Below are 20,445 nucleotides of genomic sequence, written 5' to 3'. Positions count from 1 at the left end.
ATCATAGATTTATATCAATAATTCGACTTATTTTTATCTCTAAATTCATAATTATTAACTATAGTATTTCAAAAATGTTATTCCATGAATTAATACATAAAAATCTTATTAAAAATTATAATAAAAATATATTAAAATTGTTAAATGCTACTATTTTTTCTGTATTTATATCTTAATCACTGTCTTGATTAGCATTCTCTTTTATTTTTATTTTTTTTTGCACGCAGTTTAATTTTCAGTTTTTTTTCACATTCACTGCTACCGTTTGGAGACATCCAATAATTAAATTGGCAGAATAAAACAGCGGTTAATAAATTTACCAGAAAAATAAGCATTAATAAAGGAATAATATCTCCTTAGTGAATATCTATATGCGTACCTTAAATACTTGGACTTGACCTTTGCCCACATACTGTTGATAGAGACCAGAATTCCTGCAGTCTGCATGCCCTGCATTGATTGTAAAATAAAATTAAGCTTATATTTGATTTTGATGGTCCTGCTAATCAATGTCATTCATTAGATTAGTAATTAAATTTTCTTATTAAATATTTTGTATTGAAAATTATGAGAAAGTGTGTTGTTATTCTTTTTGCTGATAAAAAAACACCACTTTTGATTTCTTAATCAATATACTTCCTCCATGCCTTTTTATAAGACATTTCTGGAAGAAAAAAAGTATTCTAAATTAATTATATTTTACAAAACTATTAAGTCATTAAATATTTTATTTAATGGAATACTCTTAGCAAGAGTAGTTGTTATTGTATAATAAATAAAAAATATAATTAATTAGTAACAATATATTTTATGAAATTTAAAATATTAATTATATTTATTGATATGTGTATTAAAACTTATATAAAACAGAATGGAATGAGTACCTTATAGAGTTCCTGACACTGGTTAGCACTTAACATTTTTCATATTTTTTTACTACCCATGACTTTATATATAAAATGTAAATACATAATTATTAATACTAATAAAAAAATTCAATTGATTAATTTTAATTAATAATATTAAAAATTTATATTTCATTCTAATATATATATATATAGAATTAAATGGTTTAAGTATTTGTCATATTCAATGATACTATTCGTATAGTTGTCTTATTTAGGGATATTTAAAAAAAATAATGAATATGATTTATATTATTAATAGTTTTTCAACAAATTCATCCACCTTTGTAAAAAAAAAAACTGAGTAGATGTTATCTCATTGATAAATTAAGGATCTAAAATAAAGTTAGTAATTTATATATTTAAAAATAAACTTATATTTATTATAATTGTGACAAAAAAAATAAAATCTTTTCATTTCCTTTTTTCATATTTCCCCTGCAAATCTAGACAAAGCAGCATATATAGAAAATTAATGGATATTTCATTGTGTTACCAAAAAACAAAGTAAGTTAATGGATGGCAATGATCCATTGTATGCCTCACACATGTTTCAGGTGCTTTCTTTTGCATCTCACCCTACAGTCTAAAGATTTATTGTCAAAACGAAGTCCGTACATACTTTGCTGTAAGCAAAAACGTTGGTACGACTAACTTCTCTTTAAAAGTGTAAGAAATCATTTTTTAACTAATCCAGAGATAAATTAAAAAAAGAAATAAACATGATAAAAATTACGTGAAAAATAAATTCAATGAGGAATAAAAAAAAATTAAAAAAGCTATGATAATCTTGTAAGAATAGATTTGTATACAGTCGTTGTTACTCATTACTCATATAATGTTTTAACGTATTTTGTTTACCGCATTTTCCCCTCAATCAAGGGCTTTTTGTTTAAGAATTTCTATTGTTGCAAACACGTTTGAATTTTTTTCATAATGATTAGATAGGTTATTAAGTTTGAAAAAACAAAATATAGAAATATTTTAGTAAGAACTATTTAATTATTTAAATTAATCTAATGAAATTTTATCGATCCACAAATTGGAATATGAGCAATGAAATGAAATTTAGGTACTTTCTAGTTCCCATCCTTCATGAAGTCGGAGATGGAAGAGAGAGGAAGGTGCCGTTATAAATTAGTACTACTAGTGACTGATAAATTACCTTAAGGCTATGGGAGTGGTATCATATGACATTAACTTTTCATTAATCACGTTATTTTCTTTTTGAACTGCTTCATTAATCACGTTATTAATTATTGATAAAAATTCATTGATGATAGGAATTAAATATGGATGCTTTCGATTAGGGAGTGTTTGGAACAACGTTCAAGAATCGCGTATTAATTTAAAATCACGTAAAAAGCAAGACAAATTCATAGAAGTAGATGTAGATTGATTCATGTAGAAGTAGATTTATATAGACAAATGCTAAGAGAGGGATTGATTGTTTATGTAAAATGTAAAAAATGAATACGGAAATTACAGAAGCTTAAAGACTCAAGTAAATGTGGCACTAGATAAATTACAGTAATGAACAACAGAAACTTTATCGGTGATTTGGCAAAATTGCCCAACAGCAGTGTAGAAACATTATCACGGTTAGGGTATTCACCTTGAAAATTCTTTTTCCAAAATTGTAAGAAAAAAAAAGGGTAATAAAATATTAGTGTTGCTGCCCAGGATCGAACTGGGGACCTTTAGTGTGTAAGACTAACGTGATAACCACTACACCACAGCAACTTATTTATTAATGGGTCGAATAACATAAGTTAAATATATCTACAAAATAGAACTGAACCTCTATCAAGCTAAATAATTTCGTTTAAGTATCTTACCTACTTCATCAATCATCGTTTTTGGAAGCTAAAGATTATTGAACAATAATTCCTCTGCGCTTTGGTGTCTATGATGGCAACTACAACAGCTTGACTAAGGTCGTTGCTCAAAATCTTAGGTTGCTTTTTTGACAGAATAACAGATCTACGTCTTATGTTTACAAATCTAGTTTGTAGTATATTTCTTTTGTTCGTATGACGAGTTTACAATTTGGTTTTTGATATTATCTTGGGTTGCCAATAATACTCGGCTTTCTGGACTTGCCTAAGAATCCAACATGAAAATTAATTGCATGAAGGACTTTATTAAGTCAAACTTCAATATCTTTATATCTGTAAATGGATAAGAATAGCAGTCAATTTATTTCTTGCAACTTAGCTCTGTTGACCCAAAAAACCTTAGCTCATTAATCTTAAATCGTAAAAGAAACACTTACAAAATTGCTATAACGTTGTCCTAATGTGACTAGTTCATAGGCCCAACCGCTCAAGTATATAGACTAAAATAGTGATGATTATATTCCGTTTAGTCTCCCATTCCTTAAGTAACATGCTCAGCCACTCAACAAGCCGTTGCATTTTGTAGGTATTTTATGAACCATGAACATTTTTTAGCATGTGTGTCCGAGAGAGATAGGGGGGAGGGAGAACATGTATGCATTTGAATTGAAGGAGGAAGCCCCAAAACCAAGATATTTTATACAAAATGTTGGCTAATGAACAAATGACTTGCTATTTGGGTCAAAAACTACATTCCATTCTTCACTTGCACAAAAATTATCAAAGTAGGAGACATCACAAGAGGGAAAGGTGGGGATGAATGATGTGTATGGGAACATCTATTCGGCTTTACTGGATTTTCTCTTCATTCGGCTAAAAGGTCCAACTGTTCGATCCATAATGTACATGTAAATGATCTGGCTCCAAGATCTGTAGGACGCTAAATTATCATAAAACTCTGGAGCAATCTCCTTCACCTTGTGAAGCTTGTTTCCAGGAATTCTTGGGAAATCATGGTGTTCATTATGGTATCCCACATGCCAAGTGAGATAATTCAGAGGTCCATAGTAAGAATAAGTCTCCTGGTCAGGATTGAACACATAATGCTCGGAAATGAAGTGACCAGCCATTGGATGCATCCCACCACCAACAAAAGTGGAAAGTATCAAATAGGCAAGGGCTTTCCAGCCAAAAAAGTAAACCATTGACACATCAAGTGCTATCTGAACAGAGAAGTTGATGAATTCCCAAATGCCAGGAGGCTTTGGCTTAAGAAAGAGAGGTCTAAGTGCATAAAAAAAGAGCTGTAAAAAGACCCAAATGGTTTTTGCAATAATATTTTTCACAAGACGGACTTCAGTGAGGCTAGGGACATCCATATCAATGCCATCTACACCTTGGAAGCGGTGGTGCTCCAAGTGATACTTTTGGAAGGTAACAGACATGGGCACACCTATAGGGAGGTTAGCAAAAATCCCCAACCAACGGTTGTAGACTGGGGTTGAGAAGGCCAGGTTGTGACTCAACTCGTGGATAGCCAAAAAGAGATTGTGGTTGAGAAAAGAACCAAAAAAGTATGCTACTAAAAATATCTTCAGCCAGCCAGCATCATGAAGTAAAGCACCCGTACCAAGCTGAAGCAGAACAACTCCACTAATCTGCAACAACACAAATTTCAAACACTAAATTAACACACACCCTGCCCAGAGTAGTAGAAACTTATCCATCCAACTAAAATCCATTTCAAATGCATATCATAATCTAATATCTAATATAATGTACATATCTTTGAAGAAATACCACTTAATAATAAAACAATAACGAACACATAACCATGCACTAGCAGTTTAAAAGGTTTTTACATTGTGATCCAATCATAAATGGTTGTATATGATAGGTTTGTTGACTTTTACATTAACTATCTTACAAGTCATACACTCAAGCCTATCATGATTTCAGATTAATCGACAGTCTAAATTTACACTGCATAGATATCAACTTCATCATTGCTTTTTTTTTTTTTTTTGAAACTTGAAAGATTTGTGCAACTTGAATTTTCTCAAGAGATCTAAGTGGTATATATATTCATGTAATTACTGCATCAATGAAGATTCATCTTCAGCAGCGGCTCAGTTTCAAATACACACATTGTCAAACCAATTGAAGAAAAGTTAGCATCCACTAGAAAAAAGTGAAATAACAAAGAGGTGTGTAAATTGCCAGCCACACAGACAATGCAAAGAATAAAAAAGACAAGCAGAACATGAAATTGGGAAAAATAAAGCAAACACTTGATAATAAGAATATTTCAGAATAAGAATGACAACAACCAAAAACCCAAAACCACAGGCAACATCAACATAGAAGAAATGGGAAGGAACCCAGAAAAGAAAAGAAAAAAAGAGAGTGATTTAAAAGGAAAACGGGGGAAAGGTGAAACCTTGAAGAAAGCAGAGTGGTCGGGGCCAAAGAGTTGTTTGATTTGAGGGTATTTGGAGAGGATCTGACGACGTCGTGTGGCATGGGGTTCGTCTGTGTAGGACCAGAAGAAGCCCCCGGCTACTGCGACCCCTTCTCGATCTTCTCCTCTACCCATCTCTTCTTCTCTCACATCACAAACTTGATGGAAGAACAATGTATTTTATTTATACAGAGGAATGAGAACGAGATTGGAAAGTGCCTAAAAATAGAGAGAGGACATAATTACAGCCCCACTCAATCTATTTGGTCACAATTTGTTTGCCCCGACATTACAGGCTGGAAATTTACAGGACTACCCTGGATGGATCTAGCGGACTAAACAAATCTGTTTTTTTGTTTTCTTATTAACCTTTTGTAATCTTGTGGGCTATTAGATGCTTTCCTTTTTTAAATATTGTTATTTTTAGTAGCTTATTTATGCCAGATATATATCTTTTTTAAGCCCCTCTTCATCACCCTTCCACAACGGCTACATTTATCATAAAATATTTTGATTTAATTACGCCTTTGGTCAATATAGTTGTCATTTGTTTCTCTGTCTTGCTAGTTTAAAACATCTCAATTTGATATTTATGATTATCATTTTTTTTATTCTTTTAGTCCTCACATTTAATATCGTCTACCATTTGAGATAAACGTTGTGTAGCTCATCATTGTAGAAGTGACACACCTGTTTCGAAGATGACATTTTCAAGGTGAGAAAAGCTTGCATTTAGTTTAAAATTTTTTTTAAAAAAAAAACCTAGAATGGATCTTTCTCAGCAACTCACAAACAACATTGGAGGTGTGATTTGTGGTGGCAGTTTGCATCTGTAGAAGCTTTGGTGATGAAGAATAATTGCATCCATTTCAAATCATGGACTAACAACGAAGACTAAACCAGTCAAAAATATTACAATTATAAAGATCAAAATAAAATTTTCAACTATAGAACCTAAAAAGAAGAAGAAAAAAAAGTCACAATTATACATACCAAGGTAATTAAATCGTAAATGTACAACGCATCTAAAATAAAATACATACATTTGCTTACTTCAGATATCATTTTATCACATCTATGTTTGCTGAAACTCTTTTTTTATTAATATTATTAATACAACTCACCATGATTTTTAATTTTAATACATTTCAATGTACTGAATAATTGTCAATAATTTTTTTCTTAATACAATGATTATTAAGACTTTTAATTTCAATGTCTTTCTTAAGAAAAAAAATTCTTACTTGAGACTAGGAGTGATAAAGAAAAACACTATCTGACTTACTCGGAGAAACTACTATGAAAATAAGTTTTTCAGTGAGGTAAATTCAAGTTTTGGGTTGAATACAACAGCAACAACAACAACAACGCCTTATCCCACTAGGTGGGGTTGGCTACATGGATCAACTTCCGCCATAATGTTCTATCATGTACCATACTTCTATCCAAATCATTAAGTTCAAGATCCTTCTTGATAACCTCTCTTATAGTCTTTTTGGGTCTTCCTCGAATTGTTTGCCTTCTCTCCATCTGGTCTACTCTACTCTCCTCACTACAGAGTCTACCAGTCTTCTCTCTACATGTTTTATCCTGTCGAGTCTTACCACACATCCACCGCAACATCCTCATCTCCGCTACACCTACTTTAGTCTCATGTTGGCTCTTGACCGCCCAACATTCTGTTCCGTACAAAATCGCCGGTCTTACCGCAGTCCGATAAAACTTTTCCTTTAGCTTGATCGGTACCTTTGCATCACATAACACTCCCGATGCTTTTCTCCATTTCATCCATCCTGCTTGAATGCGATGATTCACATCCCCTTCAATTTCTCCATCATCCTGTATTACAGACCCAAGATATTTAAACCGTGTGACTTGAGGAATAATATGGTCTCCTATTTTCACCTATGAGTGTTGAATAAAGTAAAAAAAAAAAAGTTAGGTGCGGGTACTGGGCGAGTGCACGCTGAAGAAATTTGCAAAAACTGATCCAACCGAATGAGCACTGAATTTAGACTTATAGTCATATAAAAATGCTTCTCTCTAAAATAAAAACATGTAACATTAATCACATTAGGCAGTTCCATGTCAACGTTAGTCCTTATTTGGATCATCTACAGTCCGTACATATATCTCATTTTCTTGTAAAACAAAAGTTGCAAAACTAATGTGGGCCCCTGGGTGAATGAATAATTACACCACCGTACAGATGCAGTTATGATCTTTTTCCACATTGGTACGGGCGTGAAGTTGGCAATTGATATCCCATCAAATGCATTCCATAATGTAATACTCTTCTATTAGTTTAGAGAGGGTATTTCTAAACTCAAGAGATTCGCATTTTTTAACAATAGAGGCACAGAATATGCAAAACTCTTCTTAATAAGTAATTCAATCTGTACAGGATATACAAATGACCTACATACAATTTACCATCTCAACTTCACCACCAACCCACAGTAAACACAGGGCTGGATACTTCTGGAAGACGTGGGAAGCAACAATACAACTCTATATAAACTAAATTTACCAAATTGCATTCGGAGTTTACGTTACTAAATAGAAAGGAACCACCCCTCCAAGACCACACACCAGACAGTAAAATCTGTCTGTTGCAACCACTCATCTTAGGTGAGAGTCATATGTGTCAAAGAGAAAGTCTGGAATGACCAAAGGCAACTTATCTATGTACATGAAAAGCCTTCTAAGATTCTCCCTTGTCACTGTTGCCATGTCTACTACATCCCTATTGTCAGTGAACACCCAGAGATCACCCGAGTTTACTCTCTTAAGATTGTCGCGGCAAAAAGGGCATGATTGTGATCTTGTCCTCCTGCAAAACATAGCAAATTACATGAAGCTTTCAATTAAACAAGTAGAGAACACTCAAGCATGCACTGGTAGGTATAATGACGTAACAACTAAAATTTCATATGCTGAGATATGGGGCAGGGAATAAATAGAAGATTGAAGTGCATGCTTAGTCATCCTAAACAGACAGTTCACTTCAAACCACTTCAATAATTATGTAAACTAATAATCAAAGTCCAAAGAACAATAGTTGGCTTCATAATCAAATCTATACAGTATACTTCTCATCCAATTCTAATTAAACCATTAAATTCCAATATAAGCATTAACCTTTAAATAAGCCCCAAGGGAAATGTGTATGCTTGACAAGCTCACAGAAACCAGTGTGTTAGTTTATCCATAATTACTTTAAGCCTAATTCTCAGAAGTAAAAAATTATATTATAAATTGTTTCTTTCCACTCTGTTCAGCTGAGATCTCTAATAAATATAATCAGATCAACAAAATAGCAACACAGTTTTCTTTTCTAATCACTACAATATCATGACAGTACATGATAAAAAGTTATTTCATCTCACCAAGTTAAGAAGAGTTTTTATGTTAGGAGTTAGGAGAGAAGGAAGGGAGAGTTAGTTAAGACAGATAGGATAGTAGTTAGTTAGTTTGTTAATAGAGAAATGAGTTGTGAAAGGACAAATCCTTGGGGGAGAAGGAGAATTCTTTCTCCTATTTTCTGTTCAATTTCATTCAATGGTGGAGAACCCAAAGCCCCAGTCCCATCCTTGATGGTATTGAATCCACACATTGAAAAGGCTTAATATGCCACCAATGCAAAACGATAACAAAAGGCCATTAAAGTAGCTAGATAATTGTCTTGCTTCTTTGAAATTAAAACACAAGCAGATTCAACAGATTACAGTTTATGCTATTCAGTTCTAACTACAAGCCATGAAATTAAAAGAACCAAATAAAAAGCATTTTCCCAGAGAAACAGAAAGAATCAAGAAGTAGAAGAAACAACCCAACAACTTCATACTTCTTAACATGAACAATTCATGGTCATAAATAAATAAGGAAATGTCGGCATCAGTGAGAGAACGTACCATTCGTGATAACATTTCAGGCACATGACATGGTTGCAGTCGGGCAACACAATCTTACTATTCATCTCCATGCATATTCCACATTCTTCTTCTCTTTCAATGTCTATGTCTGAAGGTTGTCTGTGCTCCTCATCATCTCTCTTGCGATACCTCTCCATGCATACAGCCTTCTGTTTTGTATCCTCTGTATCTGTTACACCTTTTTGCAGTTGCAATAAAGAGGGATATATGACCGCTGATCAATGCAGAAATTCATTACATCAGCAATTCATATAGACTAAAATGCAAGCAAATGTGCTAATTATTAGATTAAAACAATACAGGATGTTATACCATAGAATTCCCTGATACTTGCTTTTCTTTCATGGGTAGACATGGTAGTTGTCCCATCCGCATACACCTGCAGCATGAGGAAAATTTGTCATTTGTGACTTTGACCGAATTTCCCAGTTTAATATGAACATTAAAAAACCAAAACACCTTAGACCTTACCTTGTATATTAGGATTCTTAACAGTCCAAGGGCTCCGGCAAGATTGCAGTCTGTCCATTGCACCAAAAAGAGAAACAGGTGTGCTGCTGGACTATATGACATTCTCATCTGAAGGCACGCACCATCATATTCCCTTGGAAAATCTGACGCCCTAAACATCCAATTGTAATATGAAGCGATAAATATAAGCAAGAAGATTAGCATGAGACAAGGAAGAAAAGGCAACCTTCCAAAGCACACCATTCAGAACTCAAATCTGTTATCTGTAGCTTCTCTAGAAAAATTTCACTAAAGGCTCATCATAAACACAATAAACTTCAAAATACTAAACCAAAAAAGAAAAAGAATAGACACACACAAACAATAGGCAGCATGACAATGTAGTTCAGAAAGATAATGTGCATATCAGAGATCAGGACGCAACAAATTGGTATAAAGATCATCATGCACTATTTGCAGTCAGCCAAATCACTCAGGGGACCACTCAACCCCTGCCAACAAGTGGCAATGTCACACATATCATGAGAGGAGAAAAAATTGTCCCTATACACACAAAACAATCCAAATAAATAAAATTATGAAAACAATAACAAAATCTTCTCATCATAACCGAATGAATCCATGAAAGTCCAAATTCTTAAAGTTTTCAGCATAAGATACACGATGAAACAGAAAAATACAGTCATTTACAAAATTAAAAACCAAAAGTTAGACATATGTATAATGTCACTAGTAGTAACTAGTAAGCAAACAAAACATGAGGGGGAAGCCAGAAGAAGAATTCCACCAAAACCTTTCACCGTTTGTTGAGTCCGGGTTTCTGAAGAAGTACTAAATTTTCCACAAGTGGGGATAATAAAAAAAATGAAAATTACTTGAACCATGAATTTGCAGCAAAATTAAATGCACCATATTTATGAAGAAAAATTGACGGTTGACTGAGAAGGAAAGCAAAAATCAGAGGCTAAACTCCAGAGAATCATTCCCTAGACCAAAAAAAACTTCACTCATGATCATGATCCAATTACAAAAAATAAAACAAAAACCATTTTTTCCAGAAGAAATAAACAAAGGGTGTCTGAGTCTAACACTTAAAAACAAAAATACAAACTTGATCAAAAGAACTGATTTTTCTACAACGGGTATGGAAAAAAAAACTGAAATGAAAGGAGTGATGAAAGAAAGAAAGAAAGAAGAGAGAAACTAACAGGGTATTGGCATGGTGAATATCAGCTTCAAGCAGTTTCAAGGAGTCCTTGAAAGACCTTCCCATGGAAGCTATGTACATCTCTCTCCCAAACAAGATTGAAGATTCTAAACCCAACTCCAAAACCAAAACCAACTACAAACTTTCATGCTTTCTCTCTCTCAACTGAACTATAGGCATATCACGCACACTTCTTCAAAGCCATCACCAAAATCTTTCGGTAGGACACGTGGCGCAGCTACCGCAAATACTATATGTTATAAATTAATTAATTAAACAATTAAATTAATATTAACTAATTCTTATTCACTTTACCTTATTTTTAGGCTTTGATAGCTTTCCCTCTACGCACCACCGATGGCTACGCATCCCCATTCCCCTCCCTACCTCTTTCCCCATTTATACACATCTATTTACATTTTTGTCATCCCGGCCTTTTGTTATTTCCCATTTTGAATTTTTTTTCATGTTCATAATTATATTTTGGACCTTACTAACTATTGTTACAGTAACTTTAAGATATTGGTTAAAAAAATTAGTAAAAAAAATATTTAAGGTAAAAATCAAACAAAAACGCAAAAAAAAAAACTAAGGAAAAATATTTCAGTAAATTATATTTTTTTCCATTTGTTTCTAAATTACTTTTAGAAAAAAAATTGTGTATTTGAAATTTAGAGAATGAAAAACATACATTTTAAAATTAGAGAAACTAAACATAAATATTTATTTTCAATTTTAAAGGAATTAAAAATAAACTTTGAAAATTTTAAAAGGTGAAAAATATATTTTATTCAAAAGAAAAAGAAATATTCAACTTCACTATACCAACATCGATAGTTTAATAAAAGAATGTTTCTTGAACAATCTTAGAGAGAAAGGAAGAGAGGAGAGGTAAGTAATATTTGATTGATGATGTAATGTGATAAAAAAAAATAGATAGAGAGAAAAGAGAGTTATTACTTTATTAATAATTAAATTTATAAAAAAATTATAAAATTATGAGTCAAACTCATTAAATAAAAAATAAGATCATAAAATTATATTTTATTTAATAAATTTTACTTAATTATAAATAGTGAGTTAATTTTTTTTTAAAAATAGTATATTAAAGATAAAGTTATAAATTTTAATAAACTTTAACAAATAATAAAAAGTGTGTTAGAAACCACATTCTTAATTAAGAACATTTCCGTTTGGCAAAATTAATATGAGAAACTAACAATGTTATTTATATGTTTAATCATGTCATATACCTTTTCTTTCCCATTAATAAAAAAAATCATGTCACGTATTTTTTATGTTTATCTAAAAGATTTTATTTTGTTAACATTTTCGTTCATAAAAAAAAAAAAGAATTCTGATTTGTTGGAAGTTTACTGAAAAGATAAATAAAATACAATCAAAAATTATTTTTATTAACAATCAAACTCAAATAATATCAAATAATTCAATTTTTAACTTCAGCATCATAACCACGAAAACACTTAGAATGTCAATTTTTAATAAGTTAAAACTTACCACCCTTAAATAAAAACTCGTTATTTTTCAACTTTCTTTAGGGCATTTTTGTAAGTTTATATGTTTGAAAAGGTCGCAATCGGCGTCTATGTCTTTTTAATATCTGGTCGCGATTGTCCTTTTCTTTAAGAGTAGATAGTATAAACAAGAAAACAAAACATTTATAGTTTTTGATATTTCGATTATGTTCGTTGTTTTGTAAGTACTTTTTTAACTTCGTTTTATATGCTCTAATTTTTATTTTATTTTTTATCGTTTTAGTTTCTCTCTGCGAAACAATTATAAAAACATATCGGCAGCCAAAATTATTGGAACTGAACCACCGATCCATAATGAGATATATTCTTGATATAACTTTTAGAATATTTTATAATTTCTACCGTACTAATGTTTTTATCTTCATTCATCCCATTAATTATCTAATCATACACCTCCCTCTCTCTTTATTATAAAATAATAAATTGTATAATTATTTTATTAATTTATTGTATAGAAATAATTTCTCCATGAATTAATTTTTTTTATAGACTATATGAATTAGTTTAATGATTGCTATTATAATAACAATTTGAAGTTATGATGTAATGAATATTATAACAAGTATTTTAATTTATAACAATAAAAGGGTTTTGTACATTTAAATTATGATTAGCTAACTGCACCGAAAAAAAAAATATGATTAGTTAGCCGGACATGATAGTTAATTAAATACAGGTCAATCATTCTTATCAATTAATTGCCTATTTGTTTATTCAATTATAATATTGACTAAACTCGTATTAGTATATTCTAACTATTTACTAATTGAATTAATTAGAAAATTACTCATAATATAGAAAATCTAATCATAAATTTTATATATATATATAATGATTTTATTATCTTTATAATAATTATTTTAAAAATTATATTAATTTTTTTCTAATTAGTTAATTACGTAAAAATCTTCATATTACATTGAAGTTAAACTCATACCAGTTTTTTCTTCTTAAACATATATTTCGTTGGTCCAAATGATAATATACTCATTTATTTTAAATAAGATCTCGAGCTTAAGATAAAAAATGATTAAGAAAAGAGACTAAGTAGTCAATTAAATTTTTTAACAAACATTAATAATTAATAAAGTTGATGAATACCTATAATATATATATTAGCCTGATATCCGCTCTATTTTACTTAAAAACAAAATTGTAAGACTAAAAATGGAATAAAAAAATTTGATAGACACCAAAGTCAATCTCTACTTATCATCGGGAGAGAAAAAAAAGGAAAAAAAAATTGTTTAAGTATAATACAAGATATAATTAATAAAAAAAGTAATAAAAAATAAATATGATATATAAAGATTTTCACATATCATCATCTCTTTTTTATCGGTAATCAATTCTAATTCCTCATACAAGGATAAAAAGATAATTTTTTGTCAATAATTAATGCATAATATAGCTACAAACTTTATTAGTTACTCATATTTATTTATTGACTATCTCATGCTAGTTAATAATGATTTATCTTCATTGAAAAGGACGATAATTGTTATCCTTCTGTGCATATTTCCGATAAGTTACTTTATTTTGCCTTCTTGGCAGCAAAGGAATGAGAGGCCTTATTTTCTAGATTTATTTCTCTGGAACCAAAAATTGTAGAATAAAAAGTGTGAATTTATTATTTAAAGTAAAATGTTTTATAAATTTAACTCATTTTAAATGATAGCTATTTTTTCATAAATATCTCATTTTAAAAGAGTTAAATCTTTCTCTTTTCTTCTTTTGAATATTATTATGCTTGAGATTTATCGCTTGGGTAGTGAAAAAGTTCACTACTGTATATTTTTTTTTCACTCACAAACTATTCTTTCCACACATCAAATATGTCCAACTTTTGAATTCTTTATTATTTTTTATTTTTATACATATACAAACTTTAAAATTCTTAAGTCTATTTTCCAGCAACAAGTGTTTTGGAGACCATAATAGCGCATTCATGAAAGCAAAAACAAGATGGCACGGAGGAGTTCCAGACCCATCTGATTGAAAGGAGCAAAATTTTCAGAACATTAACTTCCAACTTGACAGCAAAATGGTGGTAGATGGATTCAATAATTTTGACAGCGGTCAATCTTATCTAAACTCTATTTTGAATAAATGTATGCATTTCTTTCTCAATTTTGCCACTCATTCTTTACTAAGGCTGTCAATCTTATATGGTAATCTTACGGCTAAGACTTAGCAGGTATTCTACAAGGAAACATAAAAATAAATCAATGTACAACAATGAGTTTTAAAAAAATATTATTCAATTAAAAATTATAAAATAATTTAATAATTATTAAAATTATATTAGTATAATTTAATCTCTCTTATAATAATAATATATATATATATATAACATTAATTATTTTATTCGGTTATTATCAATTATTTTAAAAAAAACTATAAATTTATATTAATCTTCGACTTTTGTATGGGATCACAAAAGAAGTCATTATTATTTAATTCCCCAGTGATTCATGAATGCTATTAAGATTCAACAGATGTACCATCCTAACTTTTTTCAGCCAGTAATTAAGATTTATATGAAAGGACTACGGCAATTCTTCCCCTATTTCTCTTACCTTCATCGCTTGCATGTTCAGAATAAATCTCAGCTTATTGCGTTAAAAAAAAAGAAGTTAAAAGGGTATATAAATAATTAAGAAAAGTATCAGTCTAACATGTTAGGATATTTTATCACAAAATTTCACTCGCTCTTAGACAAGAAGCAAGAGCTCCATGTAAATTCTAATACAATGTCAGTTTATATTCTAATAGCATTTATAAATAATATATGTTAATGATTGTATACCCGAAATAAAGAAAAGACCCCCCATGATTTTGTTGCCACAACAGCCAACAATCAACCACTTACCTAGCATCCATTACATTAGTTATGATATGAGTTTACTATTATTTTTCAATTGTCAATGAGATGATCCATAATTAACGAAAATATGGTCAAATCGGTAAAAACATTAATTCCTTTTGTTCCAATTCTTAACAACAGAACAATTTCTTAGCATCTCCCCACTTTTTATACTAGGATCCAGTCATTGGCTAGTGAGAAACATGTATTGCCTTGCTAGTGCGGGTCGAATGGAACAAACATAATTTGAAAACAGTTTTAATATCCATTAATTTGAGAGTAAAATTAAACTAATCAATTATTTTTTTTTACAGAAATAATAACCTAGATGGGTGTATATGAAACCTAGTACGTAGTAACCAACAAGGTGAAAGTGAAACAGTGGCAGCTCAGTTTACTAGATGGGAAGTCTTTTTGTTGGGTTAGAGGATATGAATTTTGTAAGGGTGGGTACTCCTTGCACCCTTATCCTCTTTCTTAATGAAATATTTTCTTTGCTGATAAAAAAAAAAGCTGAAACAGTGGCAGTGACACTATTAAATATTTGCGATAAAACAATGATTAGTAAGGGTGACCATTGATTAAAGTTTTATATTCTTCAAAGGTATTTATTAGAAGAAGAAAAAAAGCACGCAATATCTAACACTGTCCATTCATTCTCTTCAAATCGAGTGTTTTTCAAGGTAACACCGTGAAATAAGGCAACCCATCTTATGAAATGCGTTCAATCATCAACTATATATTATTTAGATTAGGTGCCATCAATCCACTTTTATTTTTTCTTTCCCTATGCTAGTAATTTTTGCGGAATGTCATCAATCCATATCCATGCTAGTATTAATAGCTAACAATGGCTTACAATCCATTAAATACTTTGATTTCGGGTCGGTGGCTTTTGGTATTTGGAATATGAATGCATTTATGTGAGAAAGCTCCAATGTTCACGTATAGAGGATGGTTGGTGAGGCTGTCTCGTTAAAGATTGAGGCATTTGGTTATGATTTTTAGGAATTACTTATATATATATATATATATATATATATATATATATATATATATATATATATATATCATGATATTCTAGAAAGATAGGTAGTTATCTCATATTTATGTGGCCTCGTATTAATATATTATAATCACTTTGCCTTTTGTATAGTTGTATATTATAATCACTTTGTCTTTTTTATAGTCACGGGAACTATAGTGTAACTTGTAAAGGTTTAGGACACCCTTTGTGCCCTTTTTTCACATATATATAGATATATATATATATGCCGATTTAAAAAAAAATATTAATAACTAACAAGTTACAATTTAGTGGATCACATTTGTCGTCATATTTTTATTATTTTTTTCAGAAGCTTACGAAGTCTGATACTTTTAAATTAATAACATTAGAAAAATAAAAGTTTTTTTATCCATTCAAAAAGCAAATTACACTCTATTTATCTTTATTCCTTGACATAATTTAGTAGTGATTTGATAGGTGGATCGGAAGAGAAATGTTGGGACTTGGGAGAGAATGTCTATTGGGGAAGGAAGGAGAGGGCAGAAAATATGTTGTTGTTGGGTGAGTTAAAGAAGGAGGGGTAGGCTGATCCAAAGATTAGGTCCATTGAAAATAATATATTGGGTGCTGTCCAACTCACCCCATCATAACCAAGTGTCATCAACTCATCATACTATAAATTGATACTATATTAGCCTTTTCTTTTACGAAGATATATTCACTTTATTATTTGCCTTAAAAACAAATCATTAATTTCACATGTTAGATTAGGATGTTTGTGAGACTAGATAGGATGGACTTATCCTGCTATTTAAGAATTCAAAATTTTGATTGGATTAACTCGATTTTTATTATAATATATTAATTAATTTTAACACAATATATAGTTATATTATAAAAGTAATGAATTATAAAATTAAAATTAAGATGTTTTATAATATATATATATATATATAATATCAATATAATTATAATTCATGTTGTGTATTAAGTTAAAAAAATACATTATTAATTTGTAATGTATTTAAAAAATGCTAAATTACATGTTTGATTTTTTATGCTTTAGTTTTTGTTTAGTTTTGTCTTTTTTATTTTAAAGTTTTAATTTAATTTTTTATGTATTATAAGTGAGTTAAAATGATCATTTTACAACAATGATCAAGTTGGGAAGTGATTTTGATTTTTTTTTTATTAATTCGAGACATAATTAAATTCATTACATGAAAACTAAGTCAAGTAATGTTTGAATAAAAATTAGGATGAACATAATAAAAATTATGTGAAAGTGAATCCAACAAATAATCAAAAATTGAAATTTCTACTTTTAAATTCTTTTTCAATTATTCGTTAAACTCATTTTTTAGGTAACAGGCAAATGTACATCTAGTAGTACAAAGGCCAATGCGAATAAAAAACGCCAGGTAAATTAATAGGCTGGTATATAATCTAGAAACGGACAAATATAATGACTAAAATGCCATTGCTTTCTGGACTCCCATGTTACTTCCTACCCTCTTTCTGAAATGTTTTTTTAATCTTTCATAATAGTTATTCCGGAAGCCAAAAGAAAAGTGCATTCTTCTAGAAGGAAAAAGAAAGTGTAGGAAATAACATGGAAAATGCAGAAAGCAATAGCTAGCCTCACTAAAACAGAATTTTGTTTTAGACCAAAAACCTTCCCAATAATGTTTATGCTGTGGCCTTTGTTATTCGCACACTCTTTTTTGCTATTTCCCTCCCTTTCTTTTTTTTGACAAAAATGTCCCTCACAAATGTACATTTCTGTTGATCATTATACATAATGAAAACATGTTTTCAATTTGTATTGCGGTATGCTGTGTGCAATCCAATACAAAATAGAAACATAATTTATCTTAACAGAACATAAACACGTTTTCGTTTTGTATAAATTAGTGGTGATATTTTTTTTTTATTTGTTGGAAAAATTAACAAGGATCTTAAATTAAATTAATTACAATACAATTTATCCTTTTTAATAGTATAATAGTATGAAATATATTATATATTTTTAGTTAGAATTGAATAAATTACGACATAAATTACTGATGATAATAGTAATCAAATTAGCACACAATATTTGTCAAAAAGGTCGCATTGAATATTGACAATACTTGCTTTTTAGTAACCAGTAAGAAAAAGATCTAATCTAAAAAAATAAAAAAAAAAGAGGTCATTTAATGGAACAATTAATTTTGTATCCTCAAAATGTCTCTTTCTCTAAAATTCGTAGCTGCGACCTCCAGATCATAATTCTAACCATAATCAATACCCTTGTAAAAAAATAGAACATAAAAATCTATCACGTCATTGTTCTGTTTATAAAATAAAATTATTCAAATATTAAATTGTATTTACTTTTTTCATATCTTGTGGCAACAAGCATAAGAGAGAAATTTATAAAACTTTTATCAAGGAATTATATATGCAATAATGCAGTTTCTGCAAATTAAATTACGTTGCGTTGCACGTAGCTTTCGTGCTTAGCTTTTTCCCAGAAATTGAAATTGGCATTTCAAAGGGATCTGTATCTTTTATACAGTATATGCTAATGCCATCCATAAACAGCACCGCCCAATATATAAGCAATTGGCACGATCAAGTCGATCATACATTTATTTACATGTAGATACTTTTTAACTGTTAATTTATTTTGATTGATCCCTAAATTATAAATATTGTTCTAATAAGTCCTTCACTTAATCTAGGATTAAATAATTTATGGTTAAAATCATCTTGACATTTGATTCTGTTGAATCTCAGCTGCTTATAACACATAAGAACTTCAAATTTACGATACGTGAATAAAAGAAAAATCAATTGCATGGGGGTTAAGAACTTTTATGATATCTTGTGATATGAAATTTGCTATAAAGTATAAACTGGGACTTTACTAATACAGCTCTTTAGTCTATAAGTAACAATGTCATCTGCATAGAGTATCAAGAAATTTGTAGACTATAAATTTTCTTAACACTTTGTTTTGAGAGATTAGTAAAGCAAAGTAAATAACAATTTTCTCATTTGTAACGTGGTCAAGCAAGCTCTTTTGTAATTGGCATGGTACTTCTGGTACCTTTTATGATACATTTTATTTTGGCTGATAAAAAAATATTGACAAAAAAAAAAGGTAGAAAACCACATTTTCAGTTAGTTGAGCCAAAAAGTTAGTTGGAGCAACAACAAAAAATACAGTTGGTTTCTTTTTTTTATAGTTGGAGGCTGTAGCAGCCAAAAAAACATCCCTAAAAAAGAAATATAAAAAAATGAAGCCTGCATAAATATTTAAATAAAGAAAGTGGAGAGAGTTATGTGATAGTTTCTTAAAGTAATTCATTAGAATTTAATAATTACACTCTCAATTAATAAGAAATTATCATTCATATAATTTTTAAAATATTTATTATAATAAAAATAAATTAATTTACTCTATGATTATAACAATATAAAATTATCTTACATTATTATTATTGTATAGCCTATTTTCTCAATTATTGTTCATGTTCTTTCCCTTTTTTTCTTTATTTAACTATTTCAATATATATATATATATATATATATATATATATATATATATATATATATATATATATATATATTCTACCCATTTTTAATCCTCTTAAACAATTCATAAGATTTATTTATTTTTTCACCATTTTCTGTTCATCCATTTTTCAATTTTTTTATATTTTCTCTTGCAATTCAAACAAAACTAAAAGAACTTAATTGAGTAGTATAAAAGAAGTTATGGTTATTAAATTATCTTGACAATTTTTAATTAGATTCTTAAACTATTTTTTTCTTCTATTAAGTTATTGAACTTGTATTTGTTTTTAATTGATCCTTCAGGCTAACGAACGTTACAAACAATTAGTTGTTTGAGTCACTTGTATAAGGTTGTTATAGGGTGAAGTAAAGCTTGAATAGGCTTGTGAAAGAATATTGAAGAATCCTATTAAAAATACTAGGTTTAGAACTAGCAAAAGCGAGAATATATTAAATTAATTTGCTGTAATTAATTTTTCATAAGGATATAGATGAAAGGTTGTTAGCTCTTTGTCGCTCATAGTAATAATTTATCCGTAAGCCGAGTACCGAGTACCACAGTGATTTTGTTGCACCTATGTGAACTACTCTTTAGTTTGTAAATTATAAATTTAGTAAATATAATCTAAATCT

At 29.7% G+C, this 20,445-nt stretch overlaps 2 protein-coding genes and 1 non-coding gene across 4 annotated transcripts; all 3 read right to left on the bottom strand.

The window, feature by feature from the left end:
- Positions 1-2,575: 2,575 nt before the first annotated feature.
- On the bottom strand, positions 2,576-2,648 carry TRNAV-UAC (transfer RNA valine (anticodon UAC)). The gene has a single exon. It is a non-coding gene; the product is annotated as a tRNA-Val (tRNA).
- Positions 2,649-3,411: 763 nt separating this feature from the next.
- DES1.2 (sphingolipid delta(4)-desaturase DES1-like) lies at positions 3,412-5,359 on the bottom strand. The gene is made up of 2 exons (NM_001253270.3): positions 5,184-5,359; positions 3,412-4,401 (listed from the first exon to the last, which is right to left on the bottom strand). Exons 1-2 carry the CDS (start codon positions 5,337-5,339, stop codon positions 3,583-3,585), a joined length of 975 nt encoding a protein of 324 aa, NP_001240199.1. The 5' UTR covers positions 5,340-5,359; the 3' UTR covers positions 3,412-3,582.
- Positions 5,360-7,557: 2,198 nt separating this feature from the next.
- LOC100789769 (RING Zn-finger domain-containing protein) lies at positions 7,558-11,191 on the bottom strand. Of its 2 annotated transcripts, XM_041009441.1 has the most exons (6): positions 11,133-11,191; positions 10,819-11,055; positions 9,611-9,761; positions 9,452-9,518; positions 9,119-9,353; positions 7,571-8,037 (listed from the first exon to the last, which is right to left on the bottom strand). In XM_041009441.1, exons 2-6 carry the CDS (start codon positions 10,896-10,898, stop codon positions 7,827-7,829), a joined length of 744 nt encoding a protein of 247 aa, XP_040865375.1. In that variant the 5' UTR covers positions 10,899-11,055; positions 11,133-11,191; the 3' UTR covers positions 7,571-7,826. The 2 variants fall into 2 exon arrangements, with proteins under 2 accessions (NP_001241918.2, XP_040865375.1); NM_001254989.3 differs by lacking the exon at positions 11,133-11,191 and having other exon boundaries at positions 7,558-8,037; positions 10,819-10,991.
- Between the last annotated feature and the right edge of the window lie 9,254 nt (positions 11,192-20,445).

Source organism: Glycine max, chromosome 15, assembly GCF_000004515.6.
Source record: "Glycine max cultivar Williams 82 chromosome 15, Glycine_max_v4.0, whole genome shotgun sequence".
In the NCBI taxonomy this organism is placed as follows: Eukaryota; Viridiplantae; Streptophyta; class Magnoliopsida; order Fabales; family Fabaceae; genus Glycine; species Glycine max.
This window is presented reverse-complemented; position numbering and strand designations above follow the sequence as displayed.

Bases quoted from the DNA above. Each gene is read 5' to 3' on its own strand.
- DES1.2 (NM_001253270.3), bottom strand. From the start codon at position 5,339: ATGGGTAGAGGAGAAGATCGAGAAGGGGTCGCAGTAGCCGGGGGCTTC. The intron at 4,402-5,183 runs GTTTCACCTTTC...GTGTTGTTGCAG, and splicing joins ACCACTCTGCTTTCTTCAAG to ATTAGTGGAGTTGTTCTGCT.
- LOC100789769 (XM_041009441.1), bottom strand. From the start codon at position 10,898: ATGTACATAGCTTCCATGGGAAGGTCTTTCAAGGACTCCTTGAAACTG. The intron at 9,762-10,818 runs GTTAGTTTCTCT...TTGGATGTTTAG, and splicing joins ATTCACCATGCCAATACCCT to GGCGTCAGATTTTCCAAGGG. The intron at 9,519-9,610 runs GTAAGGTCTAAG...CTCATGCTGCAG, and splicing joins TAAGAATCCTAATATACAAG to GTGTATGCGGATGGGACAAC.